The sequence below is a fragment of the Mandrillus leucophaeus genome, unplaced genomic scaffold (assembly GCF_000951045.1).
Source record: "Mandrillus leucophaeus isolate KB7577 unplaced genomic scaffold, Mleu.le_1.0 Scaffold1392, whole genome shotgun sequence".
NCBI lineage: Eukaryota > Metazoa > Chordata > Mammalia > Primates > Cercopithecidae > Mandrillus > Mandrillus leucophaeus.
The window spans coordinates 375,843-401,874 of record NW_012101357.1 but is presented as its reverse complement, the minus strand read 5'-3'; the positions used below and the strand labels follow the sequence as shown (position 1 = coordinate 401,874).

General features: G+C 42.3%; 1 protein-coding gene across 1 annotated transcript in view; it reads left to right on the top strand.

Annotated features, from left to right (window-relative positions):
• FAXC (failed axon connections homolog (Drosophila)) overlaps window positions 1-26,032 on the top strand; it is a 76,792-nt gene that overhangs the window by 36,554 nt on the left and 14,206 nt on the right. Inside the window, exon 5 of the mRNA XM_011973667.1 lies at window positions 20,882-20,998. Within this exon, the coding sequence (XP_011829057.1) occupies window positions 20,882-20,998 (117 nt within the window). The remainder of the gene's footprint in view (window positions 1-20,881; window positions 20,999-26,032) is intronic.

Here is a 26,032-nt window from a genome sequence, read left to right as displayed (position 1 = left end):
CTGGAGTCTGATTTTTGTTTGAGATAGTAGCTGGAAACTTAAGCTGCTATAGGTACTTGTTCTCACTTTCCCTACCCTCTTCTCCTTTATGTTGTCAACTTTCCCTTTCTTCAGCTGGGAGTCTGAGGGTTTAATGGGTGCACAACATGTATAAATTGGTTTATCTTCAGACACCCACTTGTAGATCATTTATGAATAATCTGCATGTCTCTCTATGAATGAGTGACACCCTTTCATTAAAGAAATGATCACCACTGCAGAGAATGCTCTGAAGAGCTGAGCAGTGTGCATTGGTGTCACCAGGTTGGAGTTCAGTGGACCGAGGCTGGACCTTTCTCCCAGAGTGTTCCCAGCAAGCCTGTTCCATGCTCCTGGGCACCTGGTGCTTTCTTTTTTAGAGCTCTCCTTGCACCCTCTCCTAATGGTTTGGTTTGAGGGGTTCCTCAGCTGGACTCTGTACTAGGCCTGGCAGATTCCTCCTTTGTCTTGAGAGCCCGACTGAGTGCCTGGCACACATGAGGCATCCAGCCTATGTTTATTGAACAAGAGTGTAAGGAGCAGTTTTGGGATCATGCTTTTAAAAGAAAAATGGCCAAACTAGTGTGTTTCCAGAGGAGGCTGGTCAGGAGTAGTTAGTGGGGAAAAAATTTCATGTGAGGAATTTGAGGATACTGGACATGGATAGTATGGAGAAGTAAAGCTATCAGGTAATATACCAGCTTTTTTTGAATATTTAAAAGTGGCTAATGACTTAAGTGCCACTGTAGATGACAAGCATAAGGGGGAGGGGAGAAGAGACAGAGGGGATGGTGAGATGTATATTTGGGGAAATAACAGCTTACAACTCAGGGTAAGGCAGAACTTTAAGACAGAGCTGTCCACAATTGGGAGGACTTATCTTGTGATGTGGCCTGAGCTGCTATTCTCCAGATGAGGCTGGATGACCACTGTCATGATAACTGAGGAGGGGTCTTTTTTACAGATGGTGCGATGTTTAGAAATGGGAGGTCTTTCTAGTTTTAAGGGTTTCGTGATTTTGTTTATTTATTTATTTTTGAGACGGAGTCTTGCTCTGTCACCCAGGCTAGAGTACAGTGGCACGATCTCGGCTTACTGCAACCTCCACCTCCCAGGTTCAAGCAATTCTCCTGCCTCAGCCTCCCGAGTAGCTGGGATTACAGGTGCCCACCACCATGCCTGGCTGATTTTTGTATTTTTAGTAGAGACAGGGTTTTACCATCTTGGCCAGGCTCGTCTCGAAATCCTGACCTCGTGATCCACCTGCCTCAGCCTCCCAAAGTGTTGGGATTATAGACGTGAGCCACCGTGATTGATTTCATTATTTTATGTTCACTCTCTGGGGAGAAGAGTAGAGTCATTTTGTAAGTCATAAAACAAGGCAGAGGCCAAAGTAGAGATTGGTTATCTCGAATTCTGTTTGCTCTGTTGGGTGGTGATTTATGTTTAGGCTGCTACTCACACCTGCTGAAGTCTCAGTGCTTTAAAGGATCTGTGTTTATGGCACTACTCTACATCCCTTGTTATTAAATCTATGCTTTGAATAATGAATCTTCCACTTCATTTAAAGTTTTTTCTCTTTTTACTTGGACAGTAGCAAAATTGTTTTTAAGAAAGCTTGGGGATAGGCTGTTTTAATATCTGCTCTTCCTACTCTAATTAGATCATGCAACAGCACCTCATAGAGATGCCCACGTCATCTCCACATTAGGCCTTCAAGTCTTGGCTAGAAGCTGCTTGCTTACAACGCAGCAGCCACACACTCTTACCTCCTATGGAAGTGAAGGGAAAAAGCCTTCAGAACCAGGCAGTGGAAAAGGATGAATATCTACACACACGTTAGCACATTTAGCATATGCTGAGTAACTGGGAACAGAGATCAGAGAAGAAAAATGAAGACATGGAAGTAATTATGCCTGTCAATCTAGCTAGAAAGATAAAATACACAGATAAAAGACAAAAAACCATAGACATTAAAAGAAATGATCTCGAACCTCAAAACAGTGTTTCCTATTGCAGATTCTAAGCATTCTCTAAACTACAGGGGACTGTCTTGAACAGTGGCTTTCAGCCCTGACTGCTCATTTAGAATCACCCAGGGAGGTGTGGAGCGGGAGGGTGGTGCTTTTAAAACACAGCTATGCGGGTACCACGCCAGAACAGATAATTCAGCCTCTGGGAAAGAGGTCTGGGGAAAGGTAGTTTAAAACTCACCAGGTAATTCAAATGTGTCTGTAACTCAATATAGGACAGGGATAGAGGAGGGAAGGGCCATGCGAGGTCAATGTGCCTTGGTTTCGGCAGGCACCAAATGGGAAAACATTGTAGTCTTTTATAGAGGAGGTGATAAAATCTAGAACAAATCAGGCCTACTTCACAGTTTTGCCAGAAAGGTTACCTTTGCTCGGTCTGTCTGCATGGTACATAGCCCAGCCCTTCTTTCCATGTCAAAAACCAGTTGCCTAGACAGTAGACTTTTTTGGTGTGGGTAAATTTTAGATGCTATTTTTAGTAGCACCTTGAAGATAACTCTGGTCTTACAACAGCCCCGAGAGTGAGTTAATGTACAGATGAGAGGGCCAGATGGGGTTCAGAAGGGCTAGGGAATGGGTCTGAGGCCACTCAGCAAATGACAGTGCTTTTCTTCTGTTCCAGTAGAACTACTGTGTGTTTACCTTAGTGGTTTGTTAAAGTCACATGCCAGAAGAATAATAATTTGACCTGAAAACCATAAATTCTAACTTTGCCTGTATTGATTGCATTCTGGTGAGTGCCTCACCCTCTTACAAGTGCATACCGGAGTCCTGTGCTCATCTATTGAAGTGGAAGTGATTTACTCTGACAGGTCTTTACTTATTATTCGATAACTCTAAGGTGCTCACTGCTCTCTAATGGAAGGGACCATTAGATCATACACTCAGAAAGCATTAACTCTTCTTTTCACTCAGCCTCTCCATTCCAGACTTCCAGAGGGCCAAGGGCCCGGTATCTTTCAATAGCCAGGGACTGTGGGACCAGGCCCCATCCATGTTGGCAATTCTTATGGGGACCAGGCATTGGAGGTCCTGAATTGTGGTTTATTTGTTTTCCATTTTCCTTGTTGCTATCTGAATTGGTAGAGCTATGTTGATTATGCATGAAAACGAAAGAATTAGTTTTAGCAGAATAAAATTAAATGCTAATAAATACCGAGTTCTTAGAAAACCTTGTGGCTTATTTAGCAATACAGATGGGTTGGTACAATTCTGACAGCCTCTATCTGGTCTCTATCCTGGGTCTTTATCTGGGTATATTTTAGCTTTATCTTCCCTTGAGAAAAGCAACTTTGACTTTGTGCTTAAATTTCAGGGTTCCAATTACTGAATGATTATAATAAGAGAAAAAAAAAAAAAACCCTCACAAGATAGCATCATGTAGACAATAGTCTTTAAAAAACCTTTATGAGTACATATCCCTTAGGTGTGTTTATATGTTAGAGATGAATATAGAATGGGAAGTCTCAGCATCTCCCTTTCATCCCCACCCCTAAGTTGCCAGCTGTGGAAGTTCTCCCAGTGTGTATTCGGCTGGGCTGATTTGCCTGGATACAATTCAGGAGGAATTATAGATAAGTGATGACCTGGTATATTGTAATACATTGTCAATTGTTTGGTGCTTGGTCAACCTAACAAATTATTTCTATTTATTTAAATGATTCAACTTGTATAATAAACCAAAATTTAAAAAATTGGAAAAAAAGTAGATATATTTCATTATTCTGTCACCTAACTCAGTAACTATTTCCTATTTCTGTATACTTTCTACATACATATTTTTATGAAATTTAACTTTTGATGTACACATCTCTTTGTATCCTGTTTATTTTTTAAAAGCAAACACTAAACATTTTTCTCTGTATTGACATATTTTAAAAGTTTATCTCTTTTAATAGCTGCATAGTGTTTAATTGTGTTGGAAAGTACCTGTATTGATTCCTTTAACATTAGTCCAGTTTTTTTTTTTTTTTTTTGTATTATAGATGACTCTTCCAGGTCTGGATGCATTACTTCTGAGGAATAATTTCCCCGAGATAAGTTCATAGGAGTGAAATTACTGGGTGAAGGATTATGCACATTGTTAGGTCTTCCTAGGCATCACCATGGTGCTTTCCAAAAGATGCACAAATTTACAAAGTGACCAGTAAAAGATTGAGGCTTCAATGTCACTGAAGTCTTACCAGTATCAGATCTTACTACTCAAAAATGGTTACCACTTTATTCATTGTAAACTGATATCTTAAGGTTGCTCTATTTTCTGATTCTTCTGATTCTTTAATCGCTTGTAAGAATAAATATTTTTCTTTTTTGGATTTTTCTGTCTCTTTTTTTTGAGATGGAGTGGTTTTTTTTTTTTTTTTTTTTTTTTTTTTTTTTGAGACAGAGTCTTGTGCTATCACCCAGGCTAGAGTGCAATGGCCTGATCTCGGCTCACTGCAACCTTCGCCTCCCGGGTTCAAGCAATTCTCCTGCTTCAGCCTCCCAAGTAGCTGGGATTACAGGTGCCCGCCACCATGCCCGGGTAATTTTTGTATTTTTAGTAGAGACGAGGTTTCACCATGTTGGCCAGGCTGGTCCCAAACTCCTGATCTCAGGTGATGCACCTGCCTCATCCTCCCAAAGTGCTAGGATTACAGGTGTGAGCCACTGCGACTGGCCTGGATTTTTCTAATTATGTATTGTCTGTGATTTGTCCCAATCCTTTATCCATTTTTCCAGTGAATGTTGAGGTTTTTTTTTGTTTTTTTTTTTTTAAATGTCATTTGATCTATTTTATTTCACAGTGTTGTCTCTGATGTTTGAGGGAAATATTTCCTGAGAGTCACATGGAATCGTAAAAGTTTATGTGGAGGGACACTGACTTAGGCTTATCCTCTTTGCGGCAATCCCCATCCACTGTAGGCATCACGGTGCTTGTGTGAACCTTTTGTCCAGCACCTCACAGCAGTGAGCCTCAGCCCTGCAGTTACTTCACTCTTTCCATTAAGCCGCCCTCTCCCATGGGCCAGCTCCGGACTTAAGTGGTTCATGGGGCTCTCTGACCCCTGACCTTGCCCTCACAGCCTGCAAATGCACTCCTGCTTAGCCTGCAACACCCCACGCTTGATCTCTGCCTGCCTCTAGGCCTCCCCACTGCCATCACAGTGGATTAGCCCCTTCCCATATTGACTTCCCTTCCACTCAGTCAAGCCTGAGCTCCATCATGGAAGCCACTCTCTCCGTAGTATTCCCCGTCGGTGCCCCAGCCTCTCACTCACCTCAACCATCTGGGAGTCAGCCCCATCGCCTCATTGTTCTCTCCATTCAGGCCTTTGAGTACAAAGTATCTTCCCTGTCTTTAACTCTTATCTCTTTAAGTCTCCTGTCTTTAAAGACACCACCCACTTCTGTCCTGTCTCCTGCTTTCCCTTCACACAAAAGTGTTTTTAAAATGTAGCCAATGCTCTTCCCTTACCTCCCATTTTACTCTAAGAGCCACTGCATCCTGACTCCCAGATCTGCTACCAGTTGCTCTTGAAAGGCTACCATTCAAAAGCTTTCCTATTCTGTTTTGGCCTATTGAAAGTAGGAAGCTTCTACTGGAGAGAGAGGAACCTAGGAGCCTTTCTTCTCTGCTGTAATGCTAATGGAAATGAGACTTCTTGGGTGTATTAAACTACAAAGACAGGCTTTCTTCTCTGGAGGCTTTATCCCACCTTTTCAGCTCCGGAGATTCCCAGCTCCCTCTTGATGAGACATTAGTGTCTTGTGGTTTCAGGTGATCCCCAGTTATTGGATGTAGCAACTACTAACACCTGCAGGCACTTAAATCCATGCCAGCACTATTCTGAGAGCTTTTCAGGTATTAACTTATTTCATGCTCACAACGATCCTATCCATGAGGAAATTTAGGCACAAACAGGTAACTTGCCCAGGGACACCCAGCTTGTAAATGGTAGAGCTTAAATTTCAACCTAGTCTAGGAGAAGCCAGAAGTCGTTGCTGAACACCTTTTAGCCCTTACCTTACGTATTGGATTTCTCTGATCCTTCATCCCTGCTTTTCCTTAAATGTATCAGTGATTCCCAGGATTCCAGCCCCCACCCTGTTCATCTCACATTGCATACTCCCACATATTTATCTCCGCACACTCCCACATATAATAACTCTCCTGAATCCCAGCTGTTTTCTAGATCTTCACTTAGATGTCCCAGAGCCTGCAGAAATTCAGCACATCCTACAACAGAACTCTTCATCTTCCCACCAACCCAGCATTCCCTGTGACCTCTCTCCATGAATGGTAGCACCGTCCATCCAGTTGCTCCAGCTGGATGCCAGAAGTCATTCCCGAGGGCTCCTTCTGCATCATTTCCACTGGGCTTTCAAAGCCCTGTACTGCCTGACCTCTCCAGTCTCATTTTGTAGCCCCCGGCCCTTGCCTGCTGTGTCTTAACCACACTGTTCTCTCTGCCTCACAGACATTCCAAGCTTATTCTGACTTTCAGGCCTGTGTCTTAACTCTTTCCCTGCCTGGAATTCTCTTCTTCCAGATTTTTGCCTGCTCGATCCTGCTTGACATTCATGTCTGTGTGTAAACAGCACTTCCACAGAGAGGCCTTCCCTGACCACCCACTCTAATGTAGCTGCCAGCCACCCTCTATCGCGTCACCTTGCTTTAATTCTCTGCATAGCACTGGTCATTGGCTGCTTTTTAAAAATTGATTGATTGATTTGCTTATTGTCTCTTCATGTGATGTAAACTCCGTGACAGCAGTGACCTTGTTCCATTTGTCACTGTATCCCACTCACCCAGAGCCATGTCTTGCAAATAGTCAAAATCATATTGATTAATATTGATAAGAACTGACATTTATGGAGTATTTACAGTGTGCTTAGGCAAACAGTAATGCAATATATAATATATACCCTTATGTATAATATACCTACCCTCAAAACTATATATAATGTATATATATGTTATAATATGTATTACACATATATGTATAATATAAAACACCTACTATATATTTTTTTCATATGGTGATATAACAATACCTGTATTCTCATGGGTTTAGTGAGAGTTAAATGAGGTAGAAATTGTCCTCATTAATTTTCACTAAAGGCGTATGAAGGTAGGTACTATTATTATCATTAGTATTATTATGCCTGGTTTGTAAATGAGGAAACTGAGGTACATTGTAGTGAATTAGCTTACCTGAGATCATGACTAATAAGGGGTGGGGGTCAGGCCTGGCCCTGGGAGTCTGGCTGTAGAGCCAGATGCTCAGTAAGTGCTTGCTTACCGAACAGATGGCTATAATTCATCACCGGGGTGCTCACCAGGTACCTGAATCTGCTACCTCCTTTCTACCCCACAACCATAGTAAAACACCTGATGTCTCTTGCCTGGATTTTAACCACAGTTTCTTAACTGATGTCCCAACCTCCAGTTTTGTTTTTTAACGCTAAGAGTGATTACTTTGAAATGCAGACTAGAGCTGTAGGCTCTCAGTTCCTCTTAGGCTAACATTCAAACTCTTTTTTTCCACAAGCCTAATTCTCACATCTCCAACCTCATCTTCTACTTCTTCCCGTATGCACCTTGATTCCTGCCACACCAAATTACCCTTGTTCCCTGAAGTCCACTGTGCTGTTCTGCAACTTCATGCCTTTGCACAAGCTATTTCCCCTGCTTTGCTTCACTTCACAGTTTCTCAAGACTTATTTCCACTTACTCAGAAACTTTCTTAAGTTTCTCCCTAACCTCCCCCAACATCCTTGGGCTTTGTTGGAGGTGCTTCTCTTCTGTGCCGTTTCGCTGAGCGTGTACTTCCATCGAGGGAGTGCTATGTTATACTTGTCTGGGTTCTTCCTGTCCTCCTGCCCTCCCCCACCTTCCGATAACCTTGCCTGTGGACACTGTCGTCCTGAAGGAATTGACTGGCTTCCCTCTAGTCCTGGTCTCTAACAGAAGGCCTAGTAAACAGTAATCACTCAACTATTTGCTGAATGAATACTAACTTCCCAAGGTCAGTTGAGGCAATCCACAGTGTTATAATACATATAAGACAGGACAATATAATATATTACAAAACATTAATAGAAAAGTTTCAGAAGCCTGTTAGAAAAAATACACTTTTGGAATGAGCTAATTCCTGAGATTAGGTGCAATTTAACTTTGAGCTTTTGGCAACCAAGGTAAAAAGGGAAACGTGGGGTTTGTGTTTATTTTGTAAGAAAAGGAAACACTCAAGTTCTTCAATGGGGACAATTTTTTCTTGGCCCTGAATTCTAGGAGAAGATTCTTCCATGGATGTTACATAAGAGAGAGTGGGTTTCCTTGTAGACAGTGTTTTTTAAAAAAAAATTATTTTATTTTATTTTTTATTTTTTGAGACAGTTTCTCTCTTTTTGCTCAGGCTGGAGCACAATGGTGTGATCTTGGCTCACTGCAACCTCTATGTCCTGGGTTCAAGCGATTCTCCTGCCTTAGCCTCCTGACTAGCTGGGATTACATGTGCGCCCCCACGCCCGGCTAATTTTTTTGTATTTTTAGTAGAGATGGGGTTTCATCATGTGGTCAGGCGGGTCTTGAACTCCTGACTTCAGGTGATCCACCCGCCTCAGCTCCTAAAGTGTTGGGACTACAGGTATGAGCCACCACACCTGGCTGACCGTGTTTTTTGAATATAAACATTTGTAAAAACCTTTCTTAATAAAAGCTCAGGATTAAATGTTGAAGTTCCAAAAGCATTTCTTTGAAGATCTACTTTAATATAGCTCCTATATATTTTTTTCTGATCAAATTTATTATACAGGTAGAGCTTAAAGAGCCTAGAGGTTTTGTTAACTTGCCTTACAGCCATAGCACAGGCACCTCTTAGACCTTCTTTCTAATACAAGTTATTTTTTGTGGGAGAGAGGGCAAGCCATGACAAGTCTTGAATGAAACTGTTTTACATTTAATATTTTGGTGACCTCCAGAGGTATAGCTCTCCCATGTTTTTGGTAAAAGAGAAGTCTTGTTGCATTAGACACTAGGTGGTCTAACCTTGGACATTCTCTTAAGAGAACATAAGGGCCTGACTTGCCATGCTACCTGGTTAGAAGGTCATCTTGCCCTCCTGGGGCAGTGTGTTAGAGTAGTATGGGGCAGGCCAGAATACCTCTTCATGAACTTTTAACTCAAGCACCTACACATGTCCTTGGTTGAACCCCAGATTTCTAGACCCTGGAGTTCCATGCCATCAAGTATTGAAAGAGATAATTTTGGTCTAAAATATTTAAGGGAAAGGTATTATAAATAGTTGCCATTTACTAGAAGTAAGTATGTTTACTGAATACCTACAGTATACTGGGCACTGGGCTGAGTACTAGGATGTAGTCCTAGTGTTCAAGTAGAGTTCATCGGCTGGTGTGACTTCTGTTCTCACTGAATATACAGTCTAGACAAAATCACAAGAGGAAAACATTTTGATGAGACCGTCAGGGCATATAGGTACCAAATAGGTCCCAGAGGACTTAGTTCACTTGTCAGAGAGGTTATTTAGCATTGCCTATTTATACATTGGAGGATGTCTCCCAAATATCATAATTTAAAATTTAGCATAGTTAATATACTTTTTTTTCCCCATTGACCCCACTATAAGTGAACAAGATCAGGCAGTTTTGATTTTTTATGATCAAATTCTTCAAACAGAAAAGTCAAAGAGCAGTACAATGAACAACTTTATAATCACCACCTAGATTTAATAGTTAACATGTTGTTATATTTGCTTTACCTATTTTTTTTTGTACAGAAGTATTTTAAAGTAAATTACAGATATTATGACATTTAACGCCTAATCACTTTTGAATGTAGCTCTGGGAAATAAGGATGTTTTCTTCTTGTAGTAGGCAGCCCCCAAAATGGATCATGGTGACCCTGCCTCCTGCTGTGCAGCCTCTTGTGTATTTCTCTTTCTGTGAGTGTAGGCTGGACCTAGTGATTTGCTTTTATTTTTACATTTTTATTTTTTTGAGACAGAGTATCGCTCTGTCGCCCAGGCTGGAGTGCAGTGGTGTGATCTTGGCTCAGTGAAACTTCTGCCTCCTGGGTTCAAGTGATTCTCCTGCCTCAGCCTCCTGAGTAGCTGGGACTCCAGGCATGTGCCACCATGCCCGGCTAATTTTTGTATTTTTAGTAGAGACAGGGTTTCACCATGTTGGCCAGGCTGGTCTCGAACTCCTGATCTCAAGTGATCCGCCCCCGCCTCAGCCTCCCAAAGTGCTGGGATTACAGGTGTGAGCCACTGCACCTGGCTGTGATTTGCCTTTAACAAGTAGAATGTGGCAGAAGCATCGGGATGAACCAACATTCAATAACAAAATGAATGTGGCTTCTATCTTAGGCATCCTTTCTTTTTTCCTCTTGCCCTCTCACTTGTTTGCTGTGACAGAAGTCAGCTCTGAGGTGAACTGATCTATAGAGAGGTCCATCTTTGGCCACGAACCAGTGAGGACCTGAGATGTACTAACAGCCATGTGAGTGAGTTTGGAAGGAGATCCTCCCCAAGTCAACCCTTGAGATAACTGCAAAGGGCTGGCATCTTCATTGCAGCCTGTGAGACACCTTGAGCCAGAGGCACCCAGCTAAGGCTATCTGGTTTCTTGACCACAGAAACTGCAAGATAACCCTTGTCTGTTGTTCTAAGCTGCAAAATTTGGGGGTAATTTATTATGCAGACAGCAATAACTAATATACCTACATAGCCCCAATCCTATTAATCCCAGTAGGCACTTCTTTCAGCTGCTGCTGGGCTGTGCAGAGTAAAGCCAAGCTGTCAGAAGAGGTTGTCATAGCTTATCCTGCTATGGTGGGTGGCAAGTACCCAATCTCAGTTGCCTCAAGTTATTTATTTAGATAAAAAGTTTTACATCTTGTAGAAGTAGAATCTTATCTTTCAGTCTCTCCAGGGACTATTATTATTAGCCATTCTGATTTTAGCAGGAGTATTCTCATCTTGGCTGTGAAGAAACCAGGATCTATTCCAAGATTACAGATCTTGGCGCACAAGAGGTTTCTGTTTCTGGCTTCAGTGATCTTTGAGAAAGGAGTGTGCACTGGAGAAAGTTCTGTGGCCATCCTGGTTTTTATTCACTTTCTTTCCTTCTTAAAATTTTTTGATTTTTAATTTTTGTGGGTACATAGTAGGCATATATATTTATGAGGTACATGAGGTGTTTCGGTACAAGCATGCAATGCCTGTGGCCATTCTTAACCATTGAATTGTCAGGACACAGAGACAAGCACATTCAGTAGAGTAGTAACATGGTCTCCCACAGAGTAGAAGATAGAGATTCAGTCCTGCACTTGAAGAGAAGCATCACACAAGAGTTTTGACATGATGTCCAGCATGCTGATGAATGTATGGTTTGAGAAGGTTTAGGATTTCCATGTTTAAATATAAGATCGAATGCAATTTGGTTTCCTCCTAAGGGATTGTGTCTAGCGAGTTAATCTGAGCAAGGCTCACCACTCTGGGCATGTCCTAAACAGCGCTGGTGGTTAAAGATTTTTACCAGTTTTTGGTGACTATGTACTTGTTTGAAAGTGGTCAAGGATCCTGGATTCCAGCTAAGGTGAAGCCTAAATCCATAAAATGAGGAAAGGTCCTTCAGGAACGTGGAGTCTGCCTGCAGAGTTGAGCTTTTCTGGCCCCGATGGCCAAACACAAAACCTCCCACTAGAATCTACTACTATTCAGCTTTCTCAAAAGATGGGCGAGTTCCTTATAAAAGGATTTGAACTTAAATTTCAACATGACATTGTGTTCTTTCTGATGTGGTGTTTCATTAACCAGAATCTGGGGGCTACCAGATAGTCGTTATTGAATAAAGAGATAGAACAGCTTGTTCCTTTGATTGCCCAGCACAGGGCAGATGAGACAGAAATGAAATTGAGGGGAAAGCCTGTCTTGGAATGCAGTTTGAATTGAGTGATATATTTTCTTTATCCTCAGAAGATGTATTTGGGAAAGTGATACTGGGGAGAGAGACTCATATAATTTTTATAGCCCTCAGATCTCACCATGTCAGCTGAATTGTGCAGTCACTCAGAAGCAACAATATTGCGGCAGCTTCAAGAAGAGAAAGAACCAGGAAGGCTGATCATCAGTGAGTTGGTAAAACTGATATCTTTGTTGGAGATGTTAGCTGTAGATCTTTAAGGCTTCCGGGAGCTGCTTAGTGATGCTAAATTATAAGTGAGCCTGAGTAGGCATTTGCCTCATCCTGAGGAATACTTTCCTAATTTAGATATGTAAAGTCTTTCCACACTGGTGCAAATCCTTCATCTAAGTTTCCTAAAATTATAAAGTATGCCCATGGATTCTCTGAGTGTCCGGAGTTCAGAAGGTGTTCAGACACATTAATAGAGGAGAAGTACAGAGGAGTATACATAACCCATTGCTTAGAGTCAGGGATTTATGCACTTCCTGCTTTCATCCATAAGGAATTGTAAGAGCTGGGACATCAGCAGAGACAGGGTGATGGTGGTATTGGTGGCCAGTGAGAAAGGCGTCGAGATAGTTCATATGAGCTGCAAAGAGATACATTTTTGTGTGTTCTTTCAGGAAGTCTTATTAAAAATTACAGGAGTATCTAGTTGCTTTCTAGAATGAAATCTGAAGAGGGATTAAATTAAGGAGCTTCTTCTGGTATTTTCTCTACCCACGTTTATTTTTTCCCAGAGTGTGAGCAAATTGGCGATCGTGAGCTAATCACAATCTATACAGTGATTTTAGAGTATGCTTGTATGAAAACAAGCGCTTTTTGAAGGAAGTGGCTTCTCTTATATATTATTTCTGACAAAGTGGGGTCTGATCAGTTGTATAAGGGAACAGGAAGTAGATTTTATTTTCCCTGTAGCTTTGCCCTGTGGGACATTCACTTGCAGAAAAAAAGTTTTAAGTGTGTGCTCTTTGATGCTTGGATGGTAAGATTACCGTGACCTCCTGTTTCCTTGGGAAAAGCACTCAAAATCTTTGTTTCTTAATTTTTCTTCAATTTCCAGTTAGTGAAAGGTGAGAGAGGGACAATTAGAAGTATGAATAATGTCCACATTGATTTTACTATAATTGCCTGCTTATAAATCACATGAGTGCTCAGGTATAGGGAACCCTATGTAAAACACACAATTGTACTTTATCTCTTAGACTCATAGAGAAATGAGTCTTGGAAAATCTTTTGATTAGTCTCTTTAGTTTCTCCCTTGAACTTACATTTTATAGCACAGCCAGCCTTGTCTCCTTTGTCACTTATAGAATTTGGAAATTTAGCTAAATTGTGGAAGTGGAGCTGACAGTGACCAGTGGGAAGTGGGAAAAGAATTAGGGAGGAAGGAGATGAGATTCAAAAGTTCATTTCTGTAGTGTTTCTAGTGATCTGAAATAAACTTTCTGTCTACTATCTCATAATAATATATATGAAAACAGGTGATCAGTATTTCCTTAGAAGTATGTTAGTGTAGACTAGGAATGGGTGTTGTGATAGAATAAATATGGCCATAATTTTTTTTGTGAGTTCCAGAGGAAAGAACTGAGATGCATGGTAGAAGTTCTAAGGCTATTTTGTTTCAGTATAAGGAACCATCTAACCACAGAATAGTCTGCCCTGCCCAATAAATTATGGGAGAGAAGTTTCAGCAGGGTTGGGGTTGGGATGGTGAGTATCTGGTAGGAAAGTGTGAGAAGGGATTCCTATACTTGGAGAGAGGTTGGACTGGTTCTGTCCACATTACTTGTTTTGACTATTGGAGATAAGTATAAAACAATTTCTTATGTTAGAATAGCACCTCCTAGTTTGCAAAAATGCTTTCACGTTATGATACTTTTTAATCACTATTACAGGTCTACATTCTGAGAAAGGACAGAGATCAAACATAATTAAGGCTATCATAACCTTAATTGATGTTTCCTATGTGATAGGTGCCAGATGGACAGATAAGTAAAATAGAGGTTTACTTGCCCTCAAAGTGTTTAAAAATTATTAGGAGATAGGACCTACACGTAGGTAGGACTGAAAGATGGCTGTGTGATTTACCTAATGTGTGAGCTAGACCAGTGGTTCTCAAAGTGTGGTTCCTGGAGCAGCAGTATCGGCATTACTTGGGCTCTTGTTAGAAATGCAGTTCTTGGATCTCACTCTGTACCTACTGAATCAGAAACTCCTGGGATCAGGGACTTGAGTGAGTTTTTTAAAAAATTCTTTCAAGGCCTAGTGTGGTGGTGTATGCCTGTAATCCCAGCACTTTGGAGGCCAGGTCGGGAGGATCACTTGCACCCAGGAGTTCAAAACCAGCCTAGGGAACATAATGAGGTCTCATCGCTACTAAAAAAGGCGGGAAAGAAAAGCCTTCCAGGTGATTATACTACATGCTCAAGTTTAAGACCAATGATATACTCTAGTTTAGCCCAGTACTTCTTAAGCTTTGCTGTGCACAAGAATCACCTGAAACAGTGCTATTCAAAGTCTGGTCCAAGAACTGCAGACTCTCCTGGTGATTTTAATGCCTCTAAAGTTTGAGAAACCCTGACCCGAAAGCTTGTTAAATACAGGTTCTGTTGTCTCATTCCCAAGTATTCTGATTCAGTTGATGGGATCTGAGAATTTCTAACTAACACTCAGGTGCTGCTGGTGCTGCTAGACTACTCTCTGAGTAGCCTCACTCTAAGCAATACGTCCCTCTGGGATTTAGCAGAGGCGTGGACAATGAGAGGTTCCAGTAAACTGGGACAGTGTGGGAAGCCTTCATGCAGTGGAGGAGGTAGGACTTGGTCTGAGTCCTAAGGGAAAGGTCAGGCTTAGATAGCCAGAGTTATTTGGAGCAGGGAGGATAGGATGAGCACCTACATGTTTGACTGAAGTAGACCATTCATAGGAGGTAGAGCTCAGCTTGTCCTGCCCAGGTCTGGAGAGCGTCACACACTGTCAGCTCTCGTGCATCCTCCCCAAGGAGGCAGCTCAGAGCCAGGCAGCAAGCAAACAGCCCAGGATTGTGAGCACTCCTCAGTTATGCTGCGTATGCCCCCCATTCCCCAATGGAACTTTCAGGTGCAGGTGACTCTCTGCTTGTCCCCTCCTATTCTCTTGGCTCCTTTGCTCATCAAGTTCAGCTTGCTTCAGCTTTGCAGCTTGCTAGTTCCCTCAATTTGGCCTAAGTCTTCAGGCCTGGATTCTGGACATTCTTCTCAGACTCAATATTGCTTCCATTCTCCCTGGACAACTGTGCATCTTTGTCCTCTATTGTTCTCCCTGCCCTGCTCATCCAGCCATCCGCTCAGTTACTACTCAGTGGGGGTGAAGGACCTAGTCTATATGCTCAGTCCTCTTCCACATACTCTTGTCTTTGCTGTGTCCCTTATCTCCTGGTCAACCCTCTGTGGCTGCCCATGACAGCCACAGAAGTGGAAGACAATGTAGGAAGAGCTGGTCAGGCTTGGTGGTCAGGATAAGCAGCCTTGGGTTAATCAAGGTCGCTAAAGGCTTATAACCAACGATCCATGACATAGTCCAATCACAGTGAACTCAAGTCTGTGTAAGAGAGCTAATGTCCATCAGGACCCCTTAACATTCTTGTTATTCATGGTTTAGTACTTCCAGTCAGTTTTTGGTCATCCTTGGGTGTCCCAATGGTTCCTTCATCTACAATATGGCCTTTCTCACAGAGAGGAGCTGCCTAAACCACCAGGAGAGGTCATATGAAATTCTACAGATATCTAGGGCCAACTGTCATTCTCCAGCCGCACAGTAGAACCAGCCACCCCCCCTGCCACTCCCTCTGTGGGCTCTCCTTCTCCAGATCCACATGGCCCCTCCCTCTTTCTGCATAGTCACTGTCCTTGTATTTCATTCCTGGTCTCTGCTGTCTGATTGCCACGTGAAGACCAAGCCATGAGGTCTGTTGGGTCACTCTGGGCACCTGAAGTCACTGCTACTATCAGCATGTAGACTCACCCTCATCATCAGGAGGGCTCTGCACCCTTGGGGAGGTGTTCTGGGTGCCTAGAAGCTGGCCTCAGGTGGAGCATACTTCAGAAGGTCTGATGTACCCTCGTCCCTTCACACCCGGGGCTTTGATGTTTTCAATCTTCATTTTCCCTCACCAGTGGTTCACAGTTCACATTCCGAGCTTGGAGGCTGGCAGGGGAGTTACAGATGCCCACACATCCCTCAGCTGCTTCCATCCATCCTGTGGAAGTCACCGGATGGTTCACCTCCCAAAAATGAAGCTCACAGTGTCTCATCCCCCAAGTCTCCTCCCTCAGTGTCCTTCACAGGTGTCCTGAGTGTTCTGCTTTTGTCAAAACCCCCTGGTCGTGAGACCCGGGGCCACAAGTGCTGCAGTCTGAAGCCTTTAACTTGGCCTCTTTGTCTCTAAGCAGAGTGAAGTCTAATTCGATTTCCTTAAAAAAAAATTCTTTTGCCAAGCTCCCAAAGGCCAAAGCTAGAACAATTTGAGCAACAAAATAATGAGTATTGAATTATAGCCTATAGAATAAAATAGATATCCATTAGTGCATACTTACATAAATAAATAATTGAATACATTAGGAAATGGGAAAGAAAGGACAGTAGAATTCTAATCAATACGAAGAATGAGAGAAATCGAAACTCACAATGAAGCAAACACCACAGTAATATTTGCTTCAGATAACATCCACCAATGGACACTAAAATTAGCAGGCCAAAGTTTGAGGAGAAACAGGATATTTATAAAGTCTCAAAGTGTCTCTGTCAAGATTATTAGTTACAAAGAAATAAATCTTAACTTTATAGTGAAAAATCTAGCAGATGGCATCTTTACCACATGGTTAAGATTAATATCATAGTCATAAGATATAGGATATTACATGCTCCCTGATCTGATGCCCTGAGAAGGTGTATTAGTCAGGATTCTTCAGAGAAACCGATCCATTAGGATTTATTATACGAAGTTGGCTCACACAATTATGGAAGCTGACAAGTTCCAAGATCTGCGGGATGAACTGGCAAGGTGGAGACCTCGGAGGGACCAGTGTCCCAGTTTGAAGGCAGTTAGGCAGAAGGAAATCTGTCTTCCTTACTCAGGTGAGGGGTCAGGCTTTTTGTTCTATTCAGGCCTTCAACTGATTGGATGAGGCCCACCCACCGTAGGGAGGACAATCTGCTTTACTCAGTCCACTAATTCACATGCTAATCTCATCCAGAAATACCCACACAGACACACTGTGCTATGTTTACAACATTTCTGTAAATCTAAAATTATTTTAAAACAAAAATTTAAAAAGGCTTTCTGCCATCAGGTACTATGAGGACTTTTGAATGATGGGATATTTTTGTATTCTTGACATTTGTAACTATCCTGTGTGTGTGTGTACACATATATAATTTTATATCTGCCACTCAGCAAAAAAAAAAAAAAAAAAACAGATAGTAAATTCCACCTATATTTTTGCAGGCACCTTTGAAAACACCTGATTTCTATTCTCTTTTCCCTTTTGCATTCTGCATTCCTTCCTGATGAAAGCATCCTTTTGTAAACTTTCACAGCTCAACCCTCCTGCTGTTCCATGCGGTCTTTATCTCTGAGATGAAGATCAGTGTGGCACATTGTGGAGACCGAGAGCATCGGGCAGAAGTCGGGAGATGTGGTAGCATCCTCAGCCTTGTTCTTCACTCACTAACTCAGTGTTCTTCTGTCTTAACATTTTGAAGCCAGGTGGCGAATTTTGGCCAAACATTATATGCACTATTTGATGTGTGGGTTCAAATGATTTTTTTAAATGATTTTTTCTTTTTATCAAAGTCCTGTGTGTTCTATTTTTAGGTTTTCCAAATTTTTATTCATATTTATGTTTTACATTTTGCCTTTAAAGTCTTTGGATTCTACAACAGACTTCAAAATTTATGGACTTTACTCTGGCGTTTCCCTTAGAGTCCTTTTGAGTAATTCAAGAAACATTTTCTTTCTTCCTTTTTTTTTTTGATCACGAAGTCATTGTTGCTCTTAAAAACACACACACACACACACACACACACACACACACACACGCAACAAAAATCCTGTTTTCTTCTCTCTGAGGCTGTGTGTAGCCCTTCTCACAATGGTCCTGAAGCCCTCTCATGGCTTCCAGTATGGGGGTAGTCTGGTGTTTGGACTTTGAATGGGTTGAGCCTGGTACAATCCCATAGGGAGGACCGTTGGGCCACCTGACCAACACGCCCTCCTGCCCTAGCAGGATGGCAGGAGAGCTTCTGTGCAGTTTCCCTCTGCCTCCCTGCATTCACTTAATGCCAGCAGGGGTGCGGTGGAGGCATGGCGCCAGTGGGATGCAACCCCAGGAGTAACACCTTAGGAATTACTTCTTATGGTATCTGATTTTTCGTTATTATTTCTGTCCAGGTAGTACTTTCTCTGGATTTCCCCCCAGTATTTGGATAATGGTATAAGACTCAAATGATGGAGAATTTGGTTGACAATGGGAAATAACTAAGGGCTGTAACGTGAATGACTTGATTGTCCTCACCAGAAAAGGCAATTTGGTTAGGTTCAGCATATTGCCCTACTATAGGGTATTCCTTGGTCTTTATGACATATATAGGAGAAATGATTTTTAAAAATCACTTCCTGCTTCATTTGGGCTGTAACAGTTGTTAACTTGTGTTCCCACCTCCAACCGTTTCCCCTTCCTGTCTCTCCTGTGCATTGTCATCAGATACTCAGTTTCCTCAGCTTGTCACTCAAGAGTGGTGAAAGGGGTAGATAGTCCTAGAGTACAGCCTGTAGAACCAGGCCAGGCATATAGTAAATGTGGTATAAGGGTTTGCTAAATAAAAGCAAGAATTGACCCTTACTTTCAAAGAGCTAACAATTTAGCTGGAAAGATAAAATGCACACACACACACACACACACAGACACACACAGACACACACACGCGCGTGCGCGCGCACACACACACACACTGTGTATAGAGCATTGTGGGAAAAATGTCACTCAGGAAGCCTGAGAGAGAAAAGGTAGGATATATCTGCTGTGTGCTCTGCTCAAGTCACCTCAGTTATTCTTCTCATTTTATAGTTGAGAAGGTTAATAGGCATTAAATGCCTTAAAGTCCTATAAGGCTATATGTGCAAAAGGGAGATGTAAACACAGGACTGTATGAACTGAAAGCTCCTGTTGCCACCAGAAAACTTTGAAAGCAGACTGGAGCTGGACCTTGAAGGATGGATAGAATTGATTCGAGAGAAGTGGTGAGCACATATAAGTTGTGGGGGCAGAGAAAGGGTGGGCACAGCATGAGCAAAGGTGTAACAGTTGGAGGCATAAAGTGTGCTAGGGAATGGGGGTGGCCTCCGGGTTTGCTAGGATAAGGGAGGAATGAAGGATAAAGCTGGAACCTGGGTTGGAGGCAATGTATAATGCACTTTAAGTTCTAAGTTGAGTTTGGACTTCATTTCATAACTCATTTCAAAAGCCATGGAAGGTGTTTGAAAGGGAGTGACATGATTAAAAGAGTGTCCTAGGGCCGGGTGCAGTGGCTCACGCCTGTAATCCCAGCACTTTGGGAGGCTGAGGTGGGCAGATCACTTGAGGTCAGGAATTCAAGATCAGCCTGGCCAACATGGCGAAACCCTGTCTCTACTAAAAATACAAAAATTAGCCGGGCGTGGTGGCGGCTGCCTGTGATCTCAGCTACTTGGGAGACTGAGGCAGGAGACTCACTTGAACCTGGGAGGCGGAGCTTGCAGTGAGCCAAGATCGTGCCACTGCACTCCAACCTGGGCAACAGAGTGAGACTCTGTCTCAAAAAAAAAAAAAAAAAAAAAAAGTCTTAGGAAGTTGATAGTGTCAGATGGGATGTGGAAAGGACTGAAGAAAGGGAGGGGCTATCATGAGTGCTAATGTACGTTATGTCATTTCATCCTCACAATAGCCAAAGAAATAGACACTCTTAGTTTCATCCCCATTTCCAGATGGGAAAACTGAGGCTGTAGAGGTTATGTGATGACCAGATTCCCACAGTGAATAACAGTGATGCCAGGATGTGAACTAGGCAGATCCATCTCCCCCAGTGCTCCTTCCATATGCAGCAGTGTCTAACAGTAGCCTGGGAGTTGACTTGGGTCAGTTTTAATAGGTTGAGTGTGATAGTCCGGTGACAAAGCCTGGATGAAGTCAGTAGTGTGAAACGGAGAGATGGGAGCAGTAGTGTGAAACATCCTTTCATGAGAGCCTGATGCCAGGGCTGAGCCTGTGACCTCATAGCTTCTCTTAATGTTTTCCGTGGAAGCTGGTCCTCAGAGGTGAGAACCTTGCCAGGACCATGTAGTGTCATGGGAAATCTCACCTCCAAACCTCTTAAGGAGCTTAGGCTTCTTGTTTTTCCTGGGGAAATGTATTTAAATTAACAATGTAAGTGCTGATGTTGGCTGTGCTTGCTTTGGGTTACTTTTGAGACGATTTAAGCAAACTTCCAGGTGTTCTTAAGCATCACAGACTTGACTTAACTAGAGTTTGAGATGAGTTCCCCAGAGGTCTGGTGGTGATCAGTTCTCCCTTTTTTCCATGAATGCCCTCTCTCTTCTGCTTATTTTGATATGTTCCTTGTGTTGCTATCCTATGGGTTGGTGTATCACATGATTGCTTAATTCATTTTACCTTTGTTCTATTTTTTTTTTTTAAGCAAAAGGGTGTGCATGCATTTAGACTCTGCAAAGCTTTTTGGTATTCAGTATAAGAATGTGTAATAGAGTGTGCTGAATGCCATTGTGATGATGTGAGGTAGTGCGGGCCAGCCCAGTGACTTCTCTGCTTTATTTACTGCAGGTGATAAGAAGTACATCATGGGGCCCAAGCTTTCCACTCTTGACGCCACTGTCTTTGGACACTTGGCACAGGCAATGTGGACCTTACCAGGGACAAGACCTGAACGGCTGATCAAAGGCAAGCCCTACACACCTCTTCAGGTTTTGGGGCTTACTGGGGCTGGGTGGGCAGTGGGGTAGCCCAGTGGAGAATTCTAGACCAATGCTTTGGTCTTGGGTGTGCTTTATGGAGACACCAGGCTGTGGTGTACAGGGCTAGGGCTGGTTCTCTGTACTCAGGATACTTTGGGATGGAAGAGAGTCTGGGCTTCTCACCTGTTGTCTTGCCCAGACTATGTTCTTAGTAGTGCTGACACAGATCCTGCCATGTTTTTATGCTAGCGCTTTTCTTCCATCTGCTTACTTAGTGGGACTTAAGATTTGTTCCTGAAATAGGGTTTGAATTCCACCTAGTGCCCTTGGTTTGCTGGTTTTCCTTAATTTCCTTTGGGCAGTGGGGGCTCCCCACTTTCTGGTATATCCAGTGCTACAGCAACCACGGTGGGGTGACGCTGATGAACTCACTGACTGTTTCAGATGTTCTGAGTCTAAACCGTTCTTAGATGTTGCACATGTAACTGTAAGTACATAGGATTCTGTGCCATTTGCATATAAGCCACTCTCTCCTCCTGTTCTAACAGAGTGGCTGTAGATCATACACTAAGAGTAGCAGAGCGGCCAGACGCAGTGGCTCATGCCTGTAGTCCCAGCACTTTGGGAGGCCAAAGCGGGCAGATCACAAGGTCAGGAGTTCGAGACCGGCCTGGCCAACATGGCAAAACCCCATCTCTACTAAAAATAAAAAAATTAGCTGGGCATGGTGGCATGCACCAGTAATCCCGGCTACTTGGGAGGCTGAGGCAGGAGAATCACTTGAACACAGGAGGCAGAAGTTGCAGTGAGCCAAGATCATGCCACTGCACTCCAGCCTAGGTGACAGAGTAAGACTCTGTCTTAAATTAAAAAATAAAACTAGTAGAGCTAAAAAGTTCAAGACTGTGGGAAAATGAAAATGTCAACAAATATTTTGTAAGTCTAGTGCTTTCCAAAGTATTATTATTCTTATTATTTTTGAGACAGAGTCATGCTGTGTCACCCAGGCTGGAGTGCAGTGGTGCAATCTTGGCTCACTGCAACCTCCGCCCCCCGAGTTCAAGAGATTCTCCTGCCTTAGCCTCCTGAGTAGCTGCGATTACAGGCGTGCACCACCATGCCCAGCTAATTTTTGTATTTTTAATAGAGATGGGGTTTTGCCATGTTGGTGAGGCTGGTCTTGAATGCCTGACCTCAAGTGATCTGCCCACCTTGGCTTCCCAAAGAGCTAGGATTACAGGCATGAGCCACCATGCCCGGTCGCCCAAAGTATTATTTATGTTAATTTTGACCAAAGAAATACAATCTTAGTACTTTTTTTGTGTGATGTGTACCTTGGATGTGAGGCCTGTCAGAATTACAAGAGACATGAGAGGGGAAGCTAAGAAGCAAGGATAAGTAGAACCCATGCTAGAGGGTGAGCATATATGTGTGAGTGGGTGTGGGGTTGTAGCCAAAAGTAAAATTCATGGTGGAAATGGCATACAGAAAGACAGCTCACCTTGGATTGATGTGCAAGGGACCAGATCTTGGGTGGGGGTGTGTGTGTGTGTGTGTGTGTGTGGTGGGGTAGGGTGGTGGGATATACAGATGGTTCCTGACTTACCATTGTTTGACTTATGATTGTTGAACTTTAAGGTTGCGAAAAACAATACTTATTCGGTAGAAACCATACTTTGAATTTTGATCTCTTCCTGGGCTGTCCATATGTGTGGTGCAATACTCTCTTCTGATGCCAGGGGGTGGCATTGAGCCACACTTTCCAATCAGCCATATAATCATGAGGGTAAACAACTGATACTGTACAGTGTGCTGTGTTGCCAGATGATTTTGCCTTACTGTAGGTTAATGTAAGTGTTCTGAGCACGTTTAAGGCAAGCTAAACTAATGTATGATGTTTGGCAGGTTAGGGGTGTTAAATGCATTTTGGACTTTATATATATGTGTATATATATACACACACATATACATATGTACATATATGAATACATATATATGTTTTAATGGGGTCTTGCTCTGTTGCCTAGGCTAGAGTGAAGTGACATGATTGTAGCTTACTGTAATCTCAAACTCCTGGGTTCAAGTAATCCTCCTGTCTCAGCCTACTGAGTAGCTGGTACTTCATGACTGAGACACCATGTCCAGCTAATTAAGAAAACTTTTTTTTTTTTTAAATAAATGAGGTCTTCCTGTGTTGCCCAGGCTGGTCTTGACATCCTGGCCTCAAGTGATCCTCCTACCTCAGCCTCCCAAGTAGCTGAGATTACAGGTATGAACCACCGTGCCCAGCTGATTTATGATATTTTTAGCTTTCAATGGGTTTATAGGGATGTGTCCCCATATAAGTCGAGGAGCATCTGTATGTGGCAGCCAGGGCTTCTGGGAGAGGCTTCCCCTGCATAGTTGCATGGGAACTGTTTGAGGCAGTACCTAAGCAAGTACCTGGGGGCCAGGGATGTGGGGATCGAAGTTCAATAATTAGGTTTGGGGAAGAGGATCGACAAGAGTTAATCAAAATGTTTATGTCCAACTGAGCAGGCTGGGTATATAGATGAGAGACCAGTAGAATAGCACATAGAATGCTCTTAATAAATGTTGGATGGATGGCTGGATGGGTGAATGGATGGATGGATAAATAGATGGACAGATGGATGGGTGAATGGATGGATGGATAGATGGATGGATGGATGGAACCAAGCAAGGCAGAATCATACAAGAAACTGAGGCAGGCAAGCAGTCATGTGTGGGTGTCATGTAGATGGGTGGGGAGGTGGTGGAGCCTGCAGCTCTGTGTGTGTGTGTTTGTGTGTGTGTGTGTGTGTGTGTATGTATGTGTGTGTCAATTCATGTGCATGCCCAGGAGGTTAGACCAGGCTGACGCCAGCAGCATTCACTCTCCACATCCTCTTATTGGTGGGGACAGAGCCCCGGATACATTATCAGACTTCGTTGGAATGGGTCAGGTATTGATCTAAGGTCTTCTGGAAGTTCAGCTGAGTGGGACTAGGGATAGTATGGACTGTCATTTAATTTCCTAAATGGTCATTATGAGGATGTTCCTTGTTTTGCAATACACTGGAGCTTCTCTAAACTAAATATGTTATCACATTGGTGAGGTTTGTGGCATTTAAAATATCAGTTTCCCTTTAATTTAATCACATTTTTCCATAGTGGTCTAAAAGATGTTGATTCCTTTTAGTTCATTTAGGGCTGTGTTTTATATCCATTCTCTGTTCCTATTATTTCCTACTCTGTTCCCTCCATTCTCCTACCATACCACCCTTACACACCCACATGTACACACCCACCCACATCTACTCACATGCTCTATACACACCCCCCACACACTCACTTGTACAGTTATACCTACACTTCTACCCGAACATATCCCTACATACACACGTGTGCACATACACATACAAATGTGCACACACACACTGTTGTGGTCATCTGTTACTTCGTCTGAAGTATTTAGAGACCCCATTATCAGTAGAACTCACAGACTCTATAGAATTTTTTCTTTCAGAAATGATGCATTTTTTGTTATGATTTGGCCCTTTTCTCTAATACTTCCTGAAAGGACTTGAGGCATTTCGTGTTCTTTTAAAAGAAATAATCAGCCTTTTGGAGGATTGATTTCGGGCCTCATGCACATCTGGGGAGTCTGACACCATCGTCTGCAGGGGGCTTTTGGCACATAGTTGCATGTACTTTGATTCTTAAAGTAGCTTCCAGCTTTCCCTGGGTACTGGTGTAGCATGAATTATTAAAGTCCACAGGGATCTCTAAATCCCATTTTAGGCATTAGTTCCATACCCTTTCTAAATCTTTGGACGGGAGCTGATAACGTGCAGCCAAACTACTACTGCCGTAATTTGCTCTCAACCTCTTTCCCTGCCTTTGCTGTCTCTGTGGTAGAGACTTTCTCGAGAGGTAACATGAGAAGGGTTAAGTAGAAACAACAAGCAGCCTGGAGATTTTAGAACTGGGTGAAACCCAGGCATGTGAATGGCTCGGATTCAGGCAGTTTTCTGCTTTAGCTTTGGAACAGAAGCACCACTGGCCTTGCCTCATTGTGAGTGTGTTTGGATGAATATTAGTTTTTTGGTCCAACGTATTATTTACAAAGCCACACAAGCTACTTCTGGAACCATGTAGAATAGTATGAAAGTTTCCTTCATTTAGATGCGCAGGAGGACAGGCTTTGAATATACATATGTATGCATTTATCTATCTAGATAGACATATAAATATGAGTAATAATTTGCTTACTGAAGAAAATTTAGAAAAGATAGAGAAGTTTTAAAAGAATAAAAAATAACTCATGACACCATCTTTCACAGAGAACGATCGCTAATATTGTGGTATGTATCTAATCTTTTATCAAATAGAAGTATGTATATATATATTTTAAGTTGGGACCATAATGTTGATACAATTATAACCTAAAGTTTTAAAATTAACTGTATTTTGGCCATTTCCCTTGTCATGAAATATTCTTCAAAATGGTATTTTTAATAGTTGCATAATATCCTATCCTGTGGCTACATGGTAATTTATGTGATTAATCTATTTCTGGACTTGTGGGTTGTTTTAAATAACTTTTACTAATATTCTATAGTGAATATTGTTATAAATATATACTCTTGCTCATCTCTGGTTATTTCCTTGGGCTAAATTTCTTGTTCGGTAATTACTGTCTCAAAGGGCATAAGCTCTTGGTCTACATGGCTAAATTGCTTTCTAGAAAGATTATACCAATTTATATTCTCTTGAGCAAAGTCTGAAAGTACTTCCAATTTTTGTTCCTTGATTGGGGTTGAATATAATTTATTTTGAAATTTTTGCCATTTTATACTGAAAAAATCTCAGCTTTATTATTAGCAACATTCTTAATGTGGAGTCAGATTTGATATTTTAATCAGGGCTCTTATTAGAGAATTGCATGTGGATTGGGGCGCTCCTTAGAACCGATGTGGAGAGCTTGAGAAAGCTGAGAAAAGTGAAATTGAAGCCATAA